General features: G+C 39.9%; 1 protein-coding gene across 1 annotated transcript in view; it reads right to left on the bottom strand.

Annotated features, from left to right (window-relative positions):
- mfge8b (milk fat globule EGF and factor V/VIII domain containing b) overlaps window positions 1–19,091 on the bottom strand; it is a 33,937-nt gene that overhangs the window by 11,867 nt on the left and 2,979 nt on the right. The window contains exons 2-3 of the mRNA XM_063000684.1: window positions 7,130–7,255; window positions 4,385–4,504 (exon numbers count right to left, since the gene is read on the bottom strand). Coding sequence (XP_062856754.1) covers window positions 4,385–4,504; window positions 7,130–7,255 — 246 coding nt within the window. The remainder of the gene's footprint in view (window positions 1–4,384; window positions 4,505–7,129; window positions 7,256–19,091) is intronic.

Genomic DNA, 19,091 nt, shown 5'->3' with positions numbered 1-19,091 from the left:
ATATTAGGCTATTTTTATTACTTGTTTTATGCTTGGTGGTGTAAAATGGGTTACATTTATAGTAGTTACCCATCCTTCTTTAGGTTGTGGTCCACAATCTTTCTATGCACTTTCCATTTATTTCTGTACACCAGTAATTACAAAAACATTACCAGTTGACATACTTTTGGTGCACGGCCAGCAAATTTTACAAATATTGGTTGAATCCTGGACAGACTGATAGATGTGTTAATAATTGGATCCAAAATGACATTTCTATTTGCAGATGAATTCAGAGTACACTTTAAAGCTCTTCTTTTACTTTAATTCTGCTTCCAGTGAGCACATTCTAATGCACTGGTCAAACTGGTTCAACCTATTTTGGGTGAGCGTTACCCCATAAAAGCTTTTGACACAAATTTCATGGCCTCTCACTGAGCTTTCAGGGAAATTTCACACCCGCAGCGTAACATTACCATCAGCCAAAAGGAAAGACTGTGACGGTGTCAGAGTTGACTTAATTCACTCTTCCGCCTCCAACTGTATTTTACCCCAGCAACAAGGCATGTGATGGCGTGGGTGTGATACGCAGTAGGCCATTCCCTGTTGGCTGGACAACCAGTAGACTTTGTGTGTGTGTGTATGTGTGTGTGGTACAGACATTTTATTGAAATCTATACTGTGTGTGCTCAGTATTAATAATTAATAATCAAATATGTTAATCTCGAAAATATTTGCATAAACTATGAAGCAATTTAAATAAAATATTATAGCCCCCCCCCAAACATACAGAGATAAAGCTAATTAAATAATTGAGCTTATTCTTTTCTTTTATAAAAGATCTTTGTATGCAGAGCCACAAAGCACCAATAGTCTGAAGTTTGAACAATGCAGCACAGCAGTGATGTGGATGCCTCACAGCACCAAGGTACCAGAGACCTAGGTTTAAATCTCATTGTTCCTATAGGCGCTCAACCTGCCAGTAGCAAAGTTGAGATTCGAACTCATGAGTTTGAGATGTCAGCTCTCGTGTGCTAGCATGTTTTCCCGCTGTGCCACCCGGGCGCCTTCCTTTTACTTCTAAGAACACATTAAACATGGTGGACTGGCTAGTCTACTTTGTCCTTAGGTGTGAGAGAGTGAAGACATGTGGTGCCCTGTGACAGATTGGCACCCTTTTCAAAACCAAAACGGTCCAAATCAGAACTACAGCCTCAGATTTCCCTCCAAATTGGATATCATAGCTGACTCCATGGAGCACAGTTGTGCTGAGAAAAGCATTAAAAAGTACATTCTTGTTTAATTCTAAAGGCAACGACGAAGTAAAAAACATTCTGTTGATTTGTTTTTAAGTCTATAAAGCAACACAACCTTCCCAATCTGTAACCGCTAACTCCTAATGCCGATCTGAGCATGAGGATACATGTTCACGCCCACACGTACTTTATTTAAAATGTTCTAATTAAGATCACAAGCTGAATATGGTAACTTTATAATCCCTTCTGTTAAATACAAGTTCAAGTAACACATTTAATTAACAGAGAATTTCCAGCTTGATCTTTTTCAACTCTAAAACAAATCTGTTCTCTGCAAATATGTTCAATTTTTTAAAATATATACCACAGCATTTGTTTATAATATTCAGCTAAATATTCAAAAGCTAGATTTAAAATAATGAGCTCTGATGAGTGTGTGCTGATACATTCGTTAATTCATTGTCTGTGTTACCATCGCTTTGTCCTATTCAGGGTCACAGTGGGTACGATTTACTGGGCGAAACGCGGGAAATACCCCAGGTGGGTCGGCAGTTCATCACAGGGCAAACACACATATTCAAACAGACATGCACAATTATAGTAGGTCTAATCAACCTGACTGTATTTCTGTGGACTGTGGAAGGAACCCAGAGCTCCTGGAGGAAACCCACGCAGACACAGGGAGAACATGCAAACTCCACACAGAAAGGAATTGAACTCAAGACCTTCTTGTTGTGAGGCGACAGTGCTACCCACCAAGCTAACGTAACACCTAAACTCAATATTTAAAAGCGGTGTCCTCATGCTTTTGGCACATAGTGTATACTGTTTAAAGTACGTTTAAAGTACTGATGTTGGTCAAGGAAGTGGGGCTAAAATCAGGGCACTGGAGGTTCTTTAAACCAAGGTCTTTTTTAATATGTCTTTATAGATCTTGCTTTGTGCACAGGGGCACAGCAATTCTGGAACTGGAAAGGGCCCTCCCTAAACTGTTGCTGCAAAATTGAAAGCACATGATTGCCTTTATATAACTACATTATTATAGCTGTTATCAATTGAAATACATGAATTCAAATTAGAATGGCTGTCCCAATACTTTTGTCCATAGTGTATATCTTTAAACCAATACTTGATATACAGTGGGGCCAAAAAGTATTTAGTCAGCCACTGATTGTGCAAGTTCTCCTACTTAGAAAGATGAGAGAGGTCTGTAATTTTCATCATAGGTACACTTCAACTATGAGAGACAAAATGAAAAAAAAAAATCCAGGAAATCACATTGTAGGATTTTTAAAGAATTTATTTGTAAATTATGGTGGAAAATAAGTATTTGGTCAATAACAAAAGTTCAACTCAATACTTTGTAACATAACCTTTGTTGGCAATGACAGAGGTCAAACGTTTCCTGTAAGTCTTCACCAGGTTTGCACACACTGTAGCTGGTATTTTGGCCCATTCCTCCATGCAGATCTCCTCTAGAGCAGTGATGTTTTGGGGCTGTCGCTGGGCAACACAGACTTTCAACTCCCTCCACAAATTTTCTATGGGGTTGAGGTCTGGAGACTGGCTAGGCCACTCCAGGACCTTGAAATGCTTTTTACGGAGCCACTCCTTCGTTGCCCGAGCGGTGTGTTTGGGATCATTGTCATGCTGGAAGACCCAGCCACGTTCCATCTTCAATGCTCTCACTGATGGAAGGAGGTTTTGGCTTAAAATCTCACGATACATGGCCCGGACGATCAGTCGTCCTGTCCCCTGTGCAGAAAAACAGCCCCAAAGCATGATGTTTCCACCCTCATGCTTCACAGTAGGTATGGTGTTCTTGGGTTCTTCTTCTTCCTCCAAACACGACGAGTTGAATTTTTACCAAAAAGTTCCATTTAGGTTTCATCTAACCACATGATATTCTCCCAATCCTCTTCTGGATCATCCATAAGCTCTCTGGCAAACTTCAGACGGGCCTGGACATGTACTGGCTTAAGCAGGGGGACACGCCTGGCACTGCAGGATTTGAGTCCCTCTCGGCGTAGTGTGTTACTGATGGTAGCCTTTGTTACTTTGGTCCCAGCTCTCTGCAGGTCATTCATCAGGTCCCTCCGTGTAGTTCTGGGATTTTTGCTCACCGTTCTCATGATCATTTTGACCCCACGGGATGAGATCTTGCGTGTGGCCCCAGATCGAGGGAGATTATCAATGGTCTTGTATGTCTTCCATTTTCTTACAATTGCTCCCACAGTTGATTTATTCACACCAACCTGCTTGCCTATTGTAGATTCACTCTTCCCAGCCTGGTGCAGGTCTACAGTTTTCTTCCTGGTGTCCTTCGACAGCTCTTTGGTCTTGGCCATGGTTGAGTTTGGAGTCTGACTGTTTGAGGCTGTGGACAGGTGTCTTTTATACAGATAACGAGGTCAAACAGGTGCCATTAATACAGGTAATGAGTGGAGGACAGAAGAGCTTCTTAAAGAAGAAGTTACAGGTCTGTGAGAGCCAGAAATCTTGCTTGTTTGTGGGTGACCAAATACTTATTTTCCACCATAATTTACAAATAAATTCTTAAAAAATCCTACAATGTGATTTCCTGGATTTTTTTTTTCTCATTTTGTCTCTCATAGTTGAAGTGTACCTATGATGAAAATTACAGACCTCTCTAGTAGTAGGAGAACTTGCACAATCAGTGGCTGACTAAATACTTTTTGGCCCCACTGTATCACTGTGTAATGATATCTAGCATTATTAATGTGTGATTGAAAACACATGACTCTGCAGTTTGTTTTCTGATATAATTCCTGCTGATAGCAGCAGCTCAGTTTTCCTCTGTCCTGCTCCAATGCCAGCAGCAATTAAAACCAACACTTGAGTCCGACCACAGAACAGGACACATTACCACACTTCTGCTGCTGAGGATTAGCCATCTGCCCCGGATATCCTTTCAGAACTTGGTGTTCCACAGTAAATCAGTCAAAAGCTTGAATGGGGAACAGCTGCATCTGTCCTTGTTACTGTGCAAACATTCACTCACACTGATACGAAGCTTCTGCTGGTTGCATCATACCCACCATAACACACGTCTCGCTATCAGCACTGAACATTCAGCTGAATCGTGTGAGGAAGTTATTCAGTGATTTAGGCTGAAGAGAAATTCTTACTGTTTTGGCAGTGCACGCCATCGAAGCCTTTCGGGCATTTGCAGTCATATCCGCTGAAGACGTCCCCTCTTCGTGCCTGACAGATGCCGTCGTTTTTGCAGGGGTTGGGATGACAGGGCCCTGTGAACAAGGGTCGATACAGAGATAAGGTCAACGGATAATCTGAGATCAGTCAACAAAGCCATAACAACTCTCGATGCATGTAGCCTTAAAGGTGCACAGGGAGGAATTTTTGGCCACACCAATAATCTAATAATAATAATAATCTAAGGGGCAGGTGTAACGCCCATATTTGTTCCATATACAGTGTATCACAAAAGTGAGTACACCCCTCACATTTCTGCAGATATTTAAGTATATCTTTTCATGGGACAACACTGACAAAATGACACTTTGACACAATGAAAAGTAGTCTGTGTGCAGCTTATATAACAGTGTAAATTTATTCTTCCCTCAAAATAACTCAATATACAGCCATTAATGTCTAAACCACCGGCAACAAAAGTGAGTACACCCCTAAGAGACTACACCCCTAAATGTCCAAATTGAGCACTGCTTGTCATTTTCCCTCCAAAATGTCATGTGATTTGTTAGTGTTACTAGGTCTCAGGTGTGCATAGGGAGCAGGTGTGTTCAATTTAGTAGTACAGCTCTCACACTCTCTCATACTGGTCACTGAAAGTTCCAACATGGCACCTCATGGCAAAGAACTCTCTGAGGATCTTAAAAGACGAATTGTTGCGCTACATGAAGATGGCCAACACCCTGAAACTGAGCTGCAGCACAGTGGCCAAGATCATCCAGCGTTTTAAAAGAGCAGGGTCCACTCAGAACAGACCTCGCGTTGGTCGTCCAAAGAAGCTGAGTGCACGTGCTCAGCGTCACATCCAACTGCTGTCTTTGAAAGATAGGCGCAGGAGTGCTGTCAGCATTGCTGCAGAGATTGAAAAGGTGGGGGGTCAGCCTGTCAGTGCTCAGACCATACGCTGCACACTACATCAAATTGGTCTGCATGGCTGTCATCCCAGAAGGAAGCCTCTTCTGAAGTCTCTACACAAGAAAGCCCGCAAACAGTTTGCTGAAGACATGTCAACAAAGGACATGGATTACTGGAACCATGTCCTATGGTCTGATGAGACCAAGATTAATTTGTTTGGTTCAGACGGTCTCAAGCATGTGTGGCGGCAATCAGGTGAGGAGTACAAAGATAAGTGTGTCATGCCTACAGTCAAGCATGGTGGTGGGAATGCCATGGTCTGGGGCTGCATGAGTGCAGCAGGTGTTGGGGAGTTACATTTCATTGAGGGACACATGAACTCCAATATGTACTGTGAAATACTGAAGCAGAGCATGATCCCCTCCCTCCGGAAACTGGGTCGCAGGGCAGTGTTCCAGCATGATAATGACCCCAAACACACCTCTAAGACGACCACTGCTTTATTGAAGAGGCTGAGGGTAAAGGTGATGGACTGGCCAAGCATGTCTCCAGACCTAAACCTAATAGAACATCTTTGGGGCATCCTCAAGCGGAAGGTGGAGGAGCGCAAAGTCTCGAATATCCGCCAGCTCCGTGATGTCGTCATGGAGGAGTGGAAAAGCATTCCAGTGGCAACCTGTGAAGCTCTGGTAAACTCCATGCCCAGGAGAGTTAAGGCAGTTTTGGGAAATAATGGTGGCCACACAAAATATTGACACTTCAGGAACTTTCACTAAGGGGTGTACTCACTTTTGTTGCCGGTGGTTTAGACATTAATGGCTGTATATTGAGTTATTTTGAGGGAAGAATAAATTTACACTGTTATATAAGCTGCACACAGACTACTTTTCATTGTGTCAAAGTGTCATTTTGTCAGTGTTGTCCCATGAAAAGATATACTTAAATATCTGCAGAAATGTGAGGGGTGTACTCACTTTTGTGATACACTGTACATATACAAGTGAAATTCTTTTTCAGCATATCCCAGGTTGTATGGAAACTAGGGTCAGAGCACAAGGTCAGCCATTGTATAGCACCCCTGGAGCTTATTCCGATTGATAGCCCAAAGCACTACCCACTAGGTTAGCACAAGTTCTTAAATATCAGCCGGCCAGGCGCTTACACAGACACATGATTGGCTGAAACAGGGTTCCTCGTTACTGGGGAAAGTGCGGCCTCTGCTTACCAATTGAGTCACCTTCACAGGAGGTTGACTGATCGTGGATGGCAGTGTGTGGCTCTCTGCATGAAATACTGCACTCTGTGAGACCCCCACACTGGCAGGTGAAAAGTAGCAATCGTCAACAGCACGTGTCTGTTTGTTCCTTATCCACCACAGATGTAAAAAATAAAGATTTAGGGGCAGTCATGTGGCACAATTGGATGCCGGAGGGGGATTCCTTATAACTAATGCAATTATGACCTCTGCCGGCTAATTGATGGTGCCTGCACAGAGACGGGGGATAATGGAGATCAATGTGGTTCTGAGCCCTGTATGAACTTGTCACGTGCATGAAAAGATGCAGTCAGCTAATGCACATGTGTCAAAGGGTGTGTGTGTTAGTCACAGCTCTCCTCGATCAGAGCGAAGGTCAGCAACAGCAGAGAGGAAGATAAATGCAATCGGGTAATTGAATACGACTGACTAGATTGGGAGGAAAAATAGGCAAAAATGCAACAAAAAAAAACAGTCACATAAATAACTCTGGAATATTACTTTTGGAGTGTGACTTTGAAGTGGCAAAGCATGCTTTAATAAAATGTATTACCAGTTTCTTTCTCATCGCAGGTGTCCCCCGTGAAGCCATCTGGGCAGATACAAATAAAGGGATCCCTTCCAACTTTTTTCACACAAGTTCCTGCATTCTTGCACACGTTCACCTCACAAAAATCACCTGCAAAACAGAAAAGTGTCTTTCAGTTCCATATAACTAAAGTCCTACCTAATTCATGGAAATCCATGAAAATCGTGTCATGGACTGTGAAATGATCTGCAATTTGCTGTGAAATTCAAAATTTAAGGCTTGTGTTTAGCGATTTAACATTTTCCATTCATGTAACCTTTAAGTATCTCACATTTACTGGTTAATTTGCACTATAAGGCGGTCCTAGAAATCCTACAGCAACTAAGTTAGCAATCGGTTAGTCAAAATGTCCAAGATGTCGAAGTGTAAAGCAGCTAGAAATACAACTCAGGTAACTGAAATGTATTTATTTATTTATTTGAGTTTTTTATGCCACTTTATACACTTGATTGTGTTATTTATGGCATGATCGGTGTTTAAGTCTTTTTTTTCTTGTTTCTAGGTCCACAGGTGTGTGAAAACATGGACAAGTATTTTCAAACATGAATGCCCGCACCGTCGCTGGATGTTTTAGGTTTACACTGAACCATTGATGTAGACTGTGCTGTGTTTTGTAGCTTTAATTTATTCCATCATTCAGTTTATGATTGTTATTTAATGACTCCCTTGAAATGTGGCACTTTTCTTTAAAAATCCATAAAATCTGTGATTTTTGAAAAACGAGGTCAGTGAAATTAAGCACATTTTCCCGTGAATTTAGCAGGGCCCTAAATATAACTCAATAAACACACACACAAACACACACACTTAGTGCCACGTATGATTTCAGTGCACTGCTGACTTTAGCTTGGTATTGTGGTTACACGTTAATGTTAGCGTTTCTAATTTCTATGATAAGCACTTTCTGTTTCTCAGAAACAAGATGTGGAATCAACACTTTACGCTACAATGCAGCCCAATGTTTGGAACAGACTGCTGTGCGTGTGTGTCTGTGTGTGTGTGTGTGTGTGTGTGTGTGTGTGTGTGTGTGTGTGTGTGTGTAAATGAATGATCCAGAGTGCTGACAAGTGCTGGATGCTTCCATACAAAACAGTATTATGGCTATTAGTCATCTGGTTAGTCCAAGGCTAGGCACACTATAAGCTGTTTATCCACAAAAAAACTTGAACAGTTGCTGGTAAAGTGCAAGTTGTAGCTTTAAATGTTTAATATAATATGTTTAATAAACATTATTTGACAGAATTTAACGACTGCAACAAATGGTTTTCTATTTTATAAGTACAATTATGATTCAGTATTATTTTATGAGGGATCATACATCAAGAACATCAGTTCAAATAAATAAGAAAAAATATATTCCTAAGGAAAAGTTCATATTTAACTATGACACTTAAATAAGTTTCCTGTTGGTGCTCAGGTGACACAGAGTTAAATTAAGCTAGCCTACTTCTGCTGGAATCTGCGGTCCACATCCACAGTGGTATTACAGGCAAATTGGGCCTCTACATACAGACATGACTTGGTATGACTGAGGGATCAGGGTGTCTGAGGCCCTGCCAAGGATTGGCATCCTGTCTGGGGTGTGTTTCCCAGAAAATCAGACCCACTGCAACCCCAACCAGAAAAACGCAGTGGTAAAACATGAAAATAAAATGTTCCTTGCAGAAGATGTTAACTTACTCCTACAAAACATGAAGTATTTAGTGCTGTGTCTGACATTTGCATAATTTATTAGTTTCATTTAACATAAAAAAAAAAACTTGGTTTGTTGGTCCAAACTAGGTGCCTGGCTGGCGCAGCTGTAAAGTAAGCTAGTCTTCCACTTCTACGTTCTAGGGAGTCGAGGTTTGAATCTCAGCGGTGCTATCTGCTGGTCAAGTGTGCAGACATGATTGGCCGAGAGGTGGCCGAAACAGCCTAGCCACTGCTTCACTTGAGTGCATCACTCAAAAAAACCCACACACAAACATGTAACATTTAAAAATAGCAGGCAACTGAACATTTATCCCAATAAGTTACCATGTACTGTATAATTAGACTTGAGTTTTTTTTGTTTTTTTTAATTAGGCAGTTGGTCAATTAAAAAACAAATGTTACATAAAAATAAAATAAATAAAGAAGTATTTAATAACAACTGCCAAGCACCAGCTGTAAAATGTTTAAATAGGTGGAGAATATGATCAGAATGGCTGCTTCTGCTTATCAAAACATTTAGCTTAAGTTTTATGAGAAAAGCTAGAATTAATCCTCAAGGCTTCACCGTTGTAACCTGAAGCACACAACAAAGAAACGTTTTCATTTTGAGGTACAAGTCAAGACATGTTCACTCCAGTTCTACAGGTGCATTAACTTCCCTCTTATTCTTAAAGATACAACAACAAAAGGGTAAAAGGAGTTTATGACATGAGGTCTCGTCCAAGCCAGCACAGCTGATACAATATGTTCTCATTGTTTAGTACAATTACGGCATCTCATGACTCATAAAATCGTTACTCAAAAATTTGTCGTCTTAGGAACGACAGGGCAAGCAAACAGTCCTCTAACAAACACTTCTTACCTGTTAAATAAAATGTTGTTAGAGGATGTACAAAGACACAGGATGTGGAAGGCTCTGGCATTTAATGAACAGCCCAGTCACGGTTATTATAATAAAAAGAAAACCGTCAAATTCTAGACTCTAGACATCTCTTTTGAGGCATGCAAACATTTTGTTATTATTTTCATTGACAATTTTGTTCACTCACATCCCTCCTTCCCTCACTCATTCTAGGGATGTCCCGATCCGATCTCAAAGATCGGGATCGGGGCCGATCAAGGCATTTTTTAACTGATCGGAATCGGCTTTACTAAACCCGATCCCAATCCCGATCTTTTGTTTTATGTCAGCATGTCCGCTGTGTGGAAATACTTTAAATTGAAAAGTGAAACAATTCCAACAGCGGTGTAATGTCTGCACTGTGAGCGTTTCACGAGGCGGTAGGAGCAGAGCTGCGTTCATTACTGTAGAATTTTACTGTTTATATGGTGTGTGAGTCGAGGATCACACCGGCTTACAAAACAACGTAGTGATGCACTCGTTTAATAAAGAAATAAATACACGGTATATTCACAAATTGTCGGGAGCAGAACACTTTATTAACTTCTTCTGTTACGGTTCCGAATAGCAGACAGCTAGAGTCAAGCACGCTATTCCATGCACTATGGAAGCCCCAAAGGGTCAAAACACACTCACTTCGCATAGAAACGTCCATCAAACCACTGACACAATACAAGCACTTTAAAAACTTTCCTTCATAACAAAAGAGCCTTTTTTATTTTGGTATTCAGGTTTTACTGTAATGCTTTTAAGTAACTTTTTTTCTTATATTCAAGTTAAGTTGCTACACAGATTTCTGTTCATTTTTAGTGTATCACTGCATTAAACAGATTTTTTTTCTTCGAATGTAAAGTTTAAAGTAAAACTAATTATCTCACTCATTTTGATTGATTTTGTAAAAATACAAAACATTAAGCCAATAGCTTGGATGCAGCATTTTTCCCTACAGCACTGCAGAGCTATTTAGTTGTTAAACATATACATTGGATTAATTTGAATAACTGTTATGTACTTGAAGTGTGCACTGTGTGAACAGTATTATCCAGTTCTTATCTAGACAATATCTAGAAAATACAAGTATCGGTTTGAGACTCGGTATCGAATCGGGATCAAAATTAATAATCGGGATCGGTATCGGGAACAAAAAAACGTGATCGGGACATCCCTAACTCATTCATTTACTTCCTCACTTCTTCCACCCCCTCCCTCCCGTCTAGGGGCAATTTAAAGCAGCCTGTCCACTTTTTGACAACTTAAGCCCAATGCAAATTAAAATTGAAATGAAATTCTGTAGCTGTGTTATTTATTACAACATATGATAAAAGTAAAAAAGCATACTTTTTATAGTAAGTACATTTAGATGCTGTGATAAAGCATGCTAACCCCTACCATTGAGATCCAGGGTTCGAATATCAGTGGCGCAAATGGCCGGCTGAGCACTTGCACAGATGTGACTGGCTAATGTCTGGGGGAAGAGTGGCCAAAAAAGTCTAGTCATTGGAGTGTGCAAATATCAGTGAACCCTCAGTGCCGGTCCCAAGACAAAGGGTTGCATTAGGAAGGGCATCCGGCATAAATACGGTGCCAATCTGGTATGCAAACCAGATCTGCTGTGGCGACCACTAATTCCGGGAGCAACCAAAAGAAAAAAAAAGTGATTTTTATTATTTACAGTTTGTTGTATGTTAACCACTACTGATATTATTAAACATACTTAAATTTTCTGGCTACAGTTAATAGGCAGGCGTGTATATAGGACTCTAAAGTAATCAATTAAAAAAAATATTTATTCATTTATTTTCAATACATCATAATCAGGGTCATTGTGGGTCTGGGGGATGCCTGGAAACACTGGGCACTCCATTGCAGGCAACACAGACTCATCCAATTACACACTGGGAGAATGTAAAGTGACCACCATCCACCATTAGCATGTTTTGAGAGGTAGAAGGAATCCAGGATCCAGAAGCATGCCTACTTTACACAGACTGTAACTGAGGGAGGGTTTAAACCCAAGTTGCCAAGGCCTTACTGCACTATTTATTTTACAAATATAATGTATGCATATATACCTAAAGTATATGGCCAGAAATTTAATCTGTAGACACCTGACCATGAGCATTGATAAGGCTGGTATTTTAGGTTTTAAATCATCGCGTCAGTGTGGTGAGGTTGAGGACAGCACACTGTAGAGTTCACCGAGATTCCTCCACACCACACTCCTTAAACAAAAGGGCACAGTCATTCTGAAACAGCAGAAGATCTTACCAAAACTTGCTTACCCAAACAAATGCTTACCCACAAACATTCTTTCACAATCACGTCAGGAACAGGTGGAAAAAAAAATTACAAACTGGGCAGAGCAACATAACCATTAGCCATAGTCAGAATACAAGACCAGACCCATCCACACACAGTGCCAACATGCCAGGCTTTGGAGGACTACTAAAACTAACAACAGTAAAAAGGAAGGTTTACAAAGGTCTACAGTCAGTCTGCAGACTTAATTTTAAATTACTTTAACTGTTGGGCTTCTTAAGAGCTTTTAGCAACCAGTGCACAGTGCAATCCTCTATGCACTGATCATAGATTTTTCATTTTATTTCATTTTTATTAACCACTAGTATCGTAGTCAAGGATGCAGAGAGTCAGGTTCAACCAAAAAACACTGGCCACAAGGCAGAAATACCCTGAAAAGGGCACCAATACAACACAGGGTTTTGACCACCCCACAGACATAGCCAATTAAATCTGTGTCACTGTCTGGCTGGCCGCTAGCACCACTGAAATTCAGACCTAAATCTCAGAGGTGGCGGGCTATTGTTAGATCGCTGCAACATCCAGGCACCCTTATCATTGATATATATGATATAGAATGTAGAATGTTGTATGGAAAACTGTAACTGAAATATTACTATATATAATATAGTAATATATAATAATATAAACATTTTACTTTTACTTTTAAGAACCATCAAGTGGTTATTTATGAAAACGTGTTTTCGTGTATAAATATGAGGTGACACAAAATTTTGTGGACTAAATAAATTAGGCAACTGCTATTCCAAATAGCTACAAACCTAAACAATCGTATTACTGTTAATAATGAGGATACTAACACATTGTGTGGGTTAGGGACACAGCACCTTGCAATCTGGATAATCCATGTAAAATTGTGTAGCTGTTAATGTTATTAAACAGTTAAACACACACTGTACAGGTTATATTATACATAACAGTACATACATGTATTATGTTTCTATATGTTACTAAACTTTAAGATATCTTTACATTTCTTGGCTTTGTGTGTCATCTGCTGGCTTTCGTGTTTATATATATAATATATGTTGACATCATACAATACTATATACTTTATGCATTTCTGAGCTTATACATTTTTTCTGTGGCCTTTCTGCGTCTGCGGATTCAGCAAAACTTCCCAAAAATTCCCATTTAATTACTTATGCCAACCTACAATATATCAAAACCACAATGGGGAAAGTCATGATGTGGAAGTGAGAAGTGTACATATAAACATTTTTCTCAGCTTAGTCAAGAACAGCTGCATTTCTAGATGTTTTTCACTATCTTTTAAGGTTTCATGAATGGGACATCACTCATTCATATACTGTGTTCAGGTAGCTTATTCTGCTTACCAAGTACATTTGGTTTGACTATTAAACTGGTTCACCAAGTAATCAAATACTCATTATTTAAATAAATACTGTTTGTGCTTTGTTTCCTTTTTTTTTTAGAACATACTTTTAATAATAAAGAAAAAACATTCAGTTTTTGCAAATGTGCAGGAGCAGTAAGGAGGCAAGTGTATGTCATCTCATCATGTGTATTTCTTATTGGTTTCCGAATCGACACACATGGACTACAGTCAGTAACTCTGTACCCACATAGTACATCTGCAAGGTTGGTGTAGCTTATAAAACAACCAATGCATGCATGTTCCATGAAACAGATGTGCCTAATAAAGTGCTCAGTCGACGTACGTATATACCCAATAAGCCGATCATAAGGCAGACACATAACAGATAATCATATAAACATGCATCAAAAATATACAAATTATTTTAACACATGGCAGTTGGTGGCAGACAGGCTATACAAGTATAACAGAAACTGCTAGTCTTCTGGGATTTTCCCACACAACCGTCACTAGAGTTCACACAGTATGCTGCAAAAACAGAAACAGTTCTGCAGGCCAACACAGCTTGCTGATGGGAAAAGTCTGAGGCAATCGGATTTAAGATTATAGACTTTAGTAAACAAAATCAGAAAAGCATCACAGACCACACGTCATGGCCGATGAGACCACAAAGGTTTCGACAGCAGGAGAGAATAACAGCTTTTGCTGCTGCAATTGCGGCCTCTGCTTGCTGGTTGAGGTGCTTGTAGATGGATGAAAGATGGATGAGTCACGGACAGCAGTGCCTGATTCAGTATGTGATACAACTCTGTGAGCCTCTGGTAGGTAAAAAGAATTGACCGGCGACTGCACATGTGTCTGAGGGGGAGTGTGATAGTCTGCGGCTCTCCTCGGTCAGGGCAGGGAGGTGCAGTGCAGAGTGACAATGAATGAAGTAGACAAGACTAGATAGAATACAATATTTTAAAAAGAACAACAAGTTTCAGTCTTGTCGTTCAACAACAGGAATTGTAGGATGCTACAGTGGGCACAGGTTTGCCAGAACTGGAAAGTCAAAGATTGGAAAAAACAGGTTTAATAAATCTTGATTTCTGTGGCAGATGGTCAAGTCTGAATTTGGCACAAACAGCAAAAATTCATGGAGTCAACCTGGTTTGTGTCAATGGAGCAGGGTGCTGTGTAATGGGGTGGAAAATGTTTTCTTGGCACTCTTGGGCCACATAGTTGCTGATTATGTGCATCCATTTATAGCTAATATGTACTTATAAAGAAGTCTTTATCAGATCATAATTGGGTATTGCAGACTTCAGTGCTGTTAGTGAACAAAAAATAGCATTTACCCACCTCCCATATAATCATCAAATTACTCTCAATATTTCACAATAGGTACATCATACCAAGAGTAAAACAAAGATTGTGGTGATGTTCTGTGTGATGGTCTGGGGCTGCTTTGCCCCAGCAGGACCTGGGCAACATAATAATGGATAAAACAAAATCAAAATTTTGCTCTCTATCAAAAAATCCTGTAGGTGAATGTCCATCTGTCAGTTCGTAACCTAAAGCTTAGGCACAGTTTGCATGACTTAAAAGAAGCAAAATTAAGGCGTGGCTGAGTCAAAGTCTGGAATCCCTATGAAATTATGTGGCAAGGTCTTAAATCAAATGTTCGAAAACCCTCCAGTGTAGCCAATTTCAAACAATTCTGCAAGAAGAGTGGAAAATCCCTCTGTCCAAACATTTGATTGCAGTTGTTTAGAGGGGGCAATTATTTCTTCAACTAATTATATTAAAGATAAATGTTTATCATGTAAAAGCTGTATTTTTGTTTAATAGTGTTACTTTATCTAATATTAAATTATTGGAAGTTCTGAAACAAATGTGACAAATTATCAAAAATAGATCAAATCAGGTGGGTGCAAATACTTTTTCACAGCATTGTACATCCTCACCATATCAAAAAAGTCAATCTTCATTTGGACCAAGAGAATAACAAGTTTTTTTAAAAATTCAACACGGCAGAAAGAAAAATGGGACAAGGGACAGAGACAGAGAAATTTTACATGAGATCCACCAAAAGCTAAATATGGAAAATTGATTAGACGCTATTGAAAATTAATCAAGGAGGAGGAAAAGCCTGACTGGGCTTAGCATTGGAAATGAAGTTATCAAACCAAATGAGGTCATCCCCTGAGGAAAAGACCCCACTGCCAGATGACAAAGTCTTTTTGGCAGTGCTCAAATGCTTCCACAGAGAGGTGCGAGAAGCCATATGATCGCTTGTCTATATTTAGAGTTAATTCCCTTGGCTAGCCGGAGAGCACTAGAAGAGACGTTTTTGTAGCATTTCGCTCCAATTACAGCACATGTTTTGACCGAGAGACACTGGTCCTGGTTCACCATATAAGGTTAAGTTTACCCCAAGTATGTCTGAAAAAATGCTCTGCCCGTTCCTGGGCAAAGTGAGAGGATAGTGGCACATCTCGAGAGCAAAGGGAAACATATCTAGATTAAAGAAGAGTCTTCAAAAGCATCCTGGTGCACATTTTTTTAGAACAGCTTTTTAAATAAAATTCCAGGGGTTTAATTGCCAAAAATCTACACTGAAGAGAGTTACTAAAAGACAAGTATACCCAAGCCCTGCTGCACCGGTCATTAGTGGCAGGAAGTGTCCAGGCTGTGCTGGGTTCCACTACATGTTTTGGTGGCCACCATCGTTGAAAATGACTCAGTGTTTCGTTGTGTGTGCCACACCTAGAGATTTCAGCCAAGCCATGGCCTCAGGCACAACAGCAAAAAGGAAACGCCAACTCATTCCCAAAGATGGTGGAATTCAAGACTAAGTGAAATGTTGTTAACAATAAACAGTGTTTTTTTTTTTTTTTTTCTAAAATAAGATCCATGACTAACAGGACACAGGAATTCATTTCTAAGCTAAATAGTTTGGCAGAAAACAACTTTTCTAAATTTGTAACTGAGACAGAGTACATAATCAATCACAGCTTACAGCTAAACTCTAAGTCTTCCATACACAAAACAGGGGGCATGTGGGCCATGAGGTTCCTGGGATTTCAGGGATTTCTTGATGGATTTATGTTGTGTAAATGATAAGAACATCTTTTTTCATTAATTTAAGTTATTTTATACATTTAATATTCTGGGTTGTCTGTAAATGGCAAAATTTGCTAAGCCAAAAAATATACCAACAGCAGACCACAGTTATACCTAATATATACTACATGGACAAGTATTGGGACACCCCTTCTAATATCTGAAGTCTATTAACGGAAATTACATGCTTCCAATTTTGCAACAACAGTTTAGGGAAGGTGATTTTCTATTCCAGAATGACTGTGTCCCTGTACACAAAGCATGGTCTATAAAGTCATAAAGAAAAGCTTGGCCAGTACAGAGCCCTGACCTCAGCCCTACTGACCAGCTTTGGAATGAACTAGAACATTAATTGAGGCTTTTTAACCAACATCAGTGCCCAGCCATACAAATGCTCTTTTAGCTGAATGGGCAGAATTTCCCACAGACATACTTCAAAGTCTGTGAGAAGCCTTTTCAGAAGAGTGGTTGTTATAGCTGAAAAGATTACACAGAGGTCACTTTATTTTAATACCCAGTGTTTTTGGGTGTTATCGAACCCATGACCCTGACCAGGATAATACAGTTGATAAAGCAGTTGAGCATTGTGGTCAGATATAAAGCTCACATGACTGGGTACAGTGATGTGTCACATCAGCATCTATTTCATGACAGACCTGTCTATATGGTTCAGAGAATTCATCATGGTCAGGATTTTTCCTTAACCATGGCGGAGACCACTGTTCCATGTACTTCGTATATGTTTATGCAAGTGATAATCCAGATCCTGATGAGATTTTTCCAGAAGATTTTTATTGTACTGCAATGCTTGTGGCTTATGCCAAGTTCACACTACACGACTTTCCAAGTCATCAGGTTGCTGTACAGTTCACACTACACAACTGGATATCTTGTAATCGGGAGTCTTTTAAGTCAGTGTGGCTACGTTTTGTCATGAAAACACGCGAGAAGTGACGAAAGGTTTAATGCTGCCACGTCCAAAAATGCACGTCAACAAGTAGCGAGCGATCAAAGTTTGTGCGCTGATGTGCAGCATAAAATCAAGAAGAAAAAATAAATGAATCTGAGTGGATTTGGCTACGTGAACAGCATGGATTGTTCTATAGTGAGTTGGAGGTTAATAAATATACTGTACTGTAAAACTTGTGTGTGTGCCGATGTATTCTGATATAAACTATATTATGCCCCTGTCCCACCTTTTTACTACTTCTCCCCTGCGTTTCCCCTTACACCGTATCTTGCGTTCTCATTGGCTGTTCGACATAGCAATCATTGCCAGTCGGGCAACTCAGATCCAGATGTTTGACATGCTAGATATATTTAATCAGTCGCCGAGCGCTTGGCGAGTGCTTGGCGAGCCGCTCGAATCGAGTTGTTGAGTAGTTCACACTTGAGAGCCGAGTTTCGATCGCCGAACGAACGCCGAGTTGCTCCCGAGCCGGCAAATCTACCGCAAATCAGGGCAAAAATCGTGTAGTGTGAACTAGGCATAAGTCGAGTGGCTTCAATTACATTAGACTTATTTATATGGACACAGAAAAAAAGTCCCCAGCTAGTCAAAAATAATTACTAATACGGAATTAGAAGATGGTGTCATAAAGTTAAACAACAGTGTAGAACTTTCTACACTGAGTAGCTCTTTAATATTTGTTTTGTCTATTAGTTTCAGTAATTTTTACCTACTCATATTGTAAATTGGATAAATAATTTTGGATAAGTTATGAAAACCAATGCAGTTACATTCTGACCTTAAACTATACAGGACTAAAGCTGTGAGGCATGAATTAATTAAAATTTACCAGCAAAACCAACAGTAACCCGCTCTCTTTTATAAAAAATAAATAAATAAAATATTAATAATCATAATAATTAGTTATGCTGATTATTGTTTTGAACATCATCATCATTATTATTATGCTCACTGAGTGCTCAGGTGGAGCAGCATTACATTAAGGATCAAATCCCCAGCAATGCTATCTACCTACAGACATAATTGTCTATGTCTGGGGTGGGGGTGGCCAAGCCCCTGAGATGGATTGGCGCCCTGTGCAGGGTGTGTCACTGCACTGTGCCCAGTGATTCCAGAGATACCGGACCCACCAACCTTTACCAGAATAAAGTGGTAGTAAAACATGATTCTTTCTTATTTGATAACTTTAATGTATTCAAAAAGAGAACCGTCCTCACAAACTTTAACCACAAAATTTTAACTGTTGGTATTCTCTTTTTGTGTTCTCACTTCTTGTTAGCTACGCGTCCCAATGTGTTTTTTGTTACATTTCCCTATTTTTTAAATCAGCTCCAACTGTAGCGAAATCACTTGTTTTCCTTTCCCAGTGAAAGAAAAACGGTACAATCTGGATCCTTACCAAAACATTAAGCATGACCATAAACAAGACGAGGAAGGAACTCAGACAAACAACTCTCCTACACATCAGCTGCTGATGGTCCTCCTTGCCTCCAGGGTATTGCTACTCATATGGAAATCAGACAGTGAATTCCTCAGCACTCCAAACATTCAATGTAAGCCAACTCAAAACATCTGCACAGTAACAAACAGGTCA

Source organism: Trichomycterus rosablanca, chromosome 8, assembly GCF_030014385.1.
Source record: "Trichomycterus rosablanca isolate fTriRos1 chromosome 8, fTriRos1.hap1, whole genome shotgun sequence".
Taxonomy (NCBI): Eukaryota; Metazoa; Chordata; class Actinopteri; order Siluriformes; family Trichomycteridae; genus Trichomycterus; species Trichomycterus rosablanca.
Note: the sequence above shows the minus strand (reverse complement) of the source record. Positions and strands in the feature narration are given on the sequence as shown.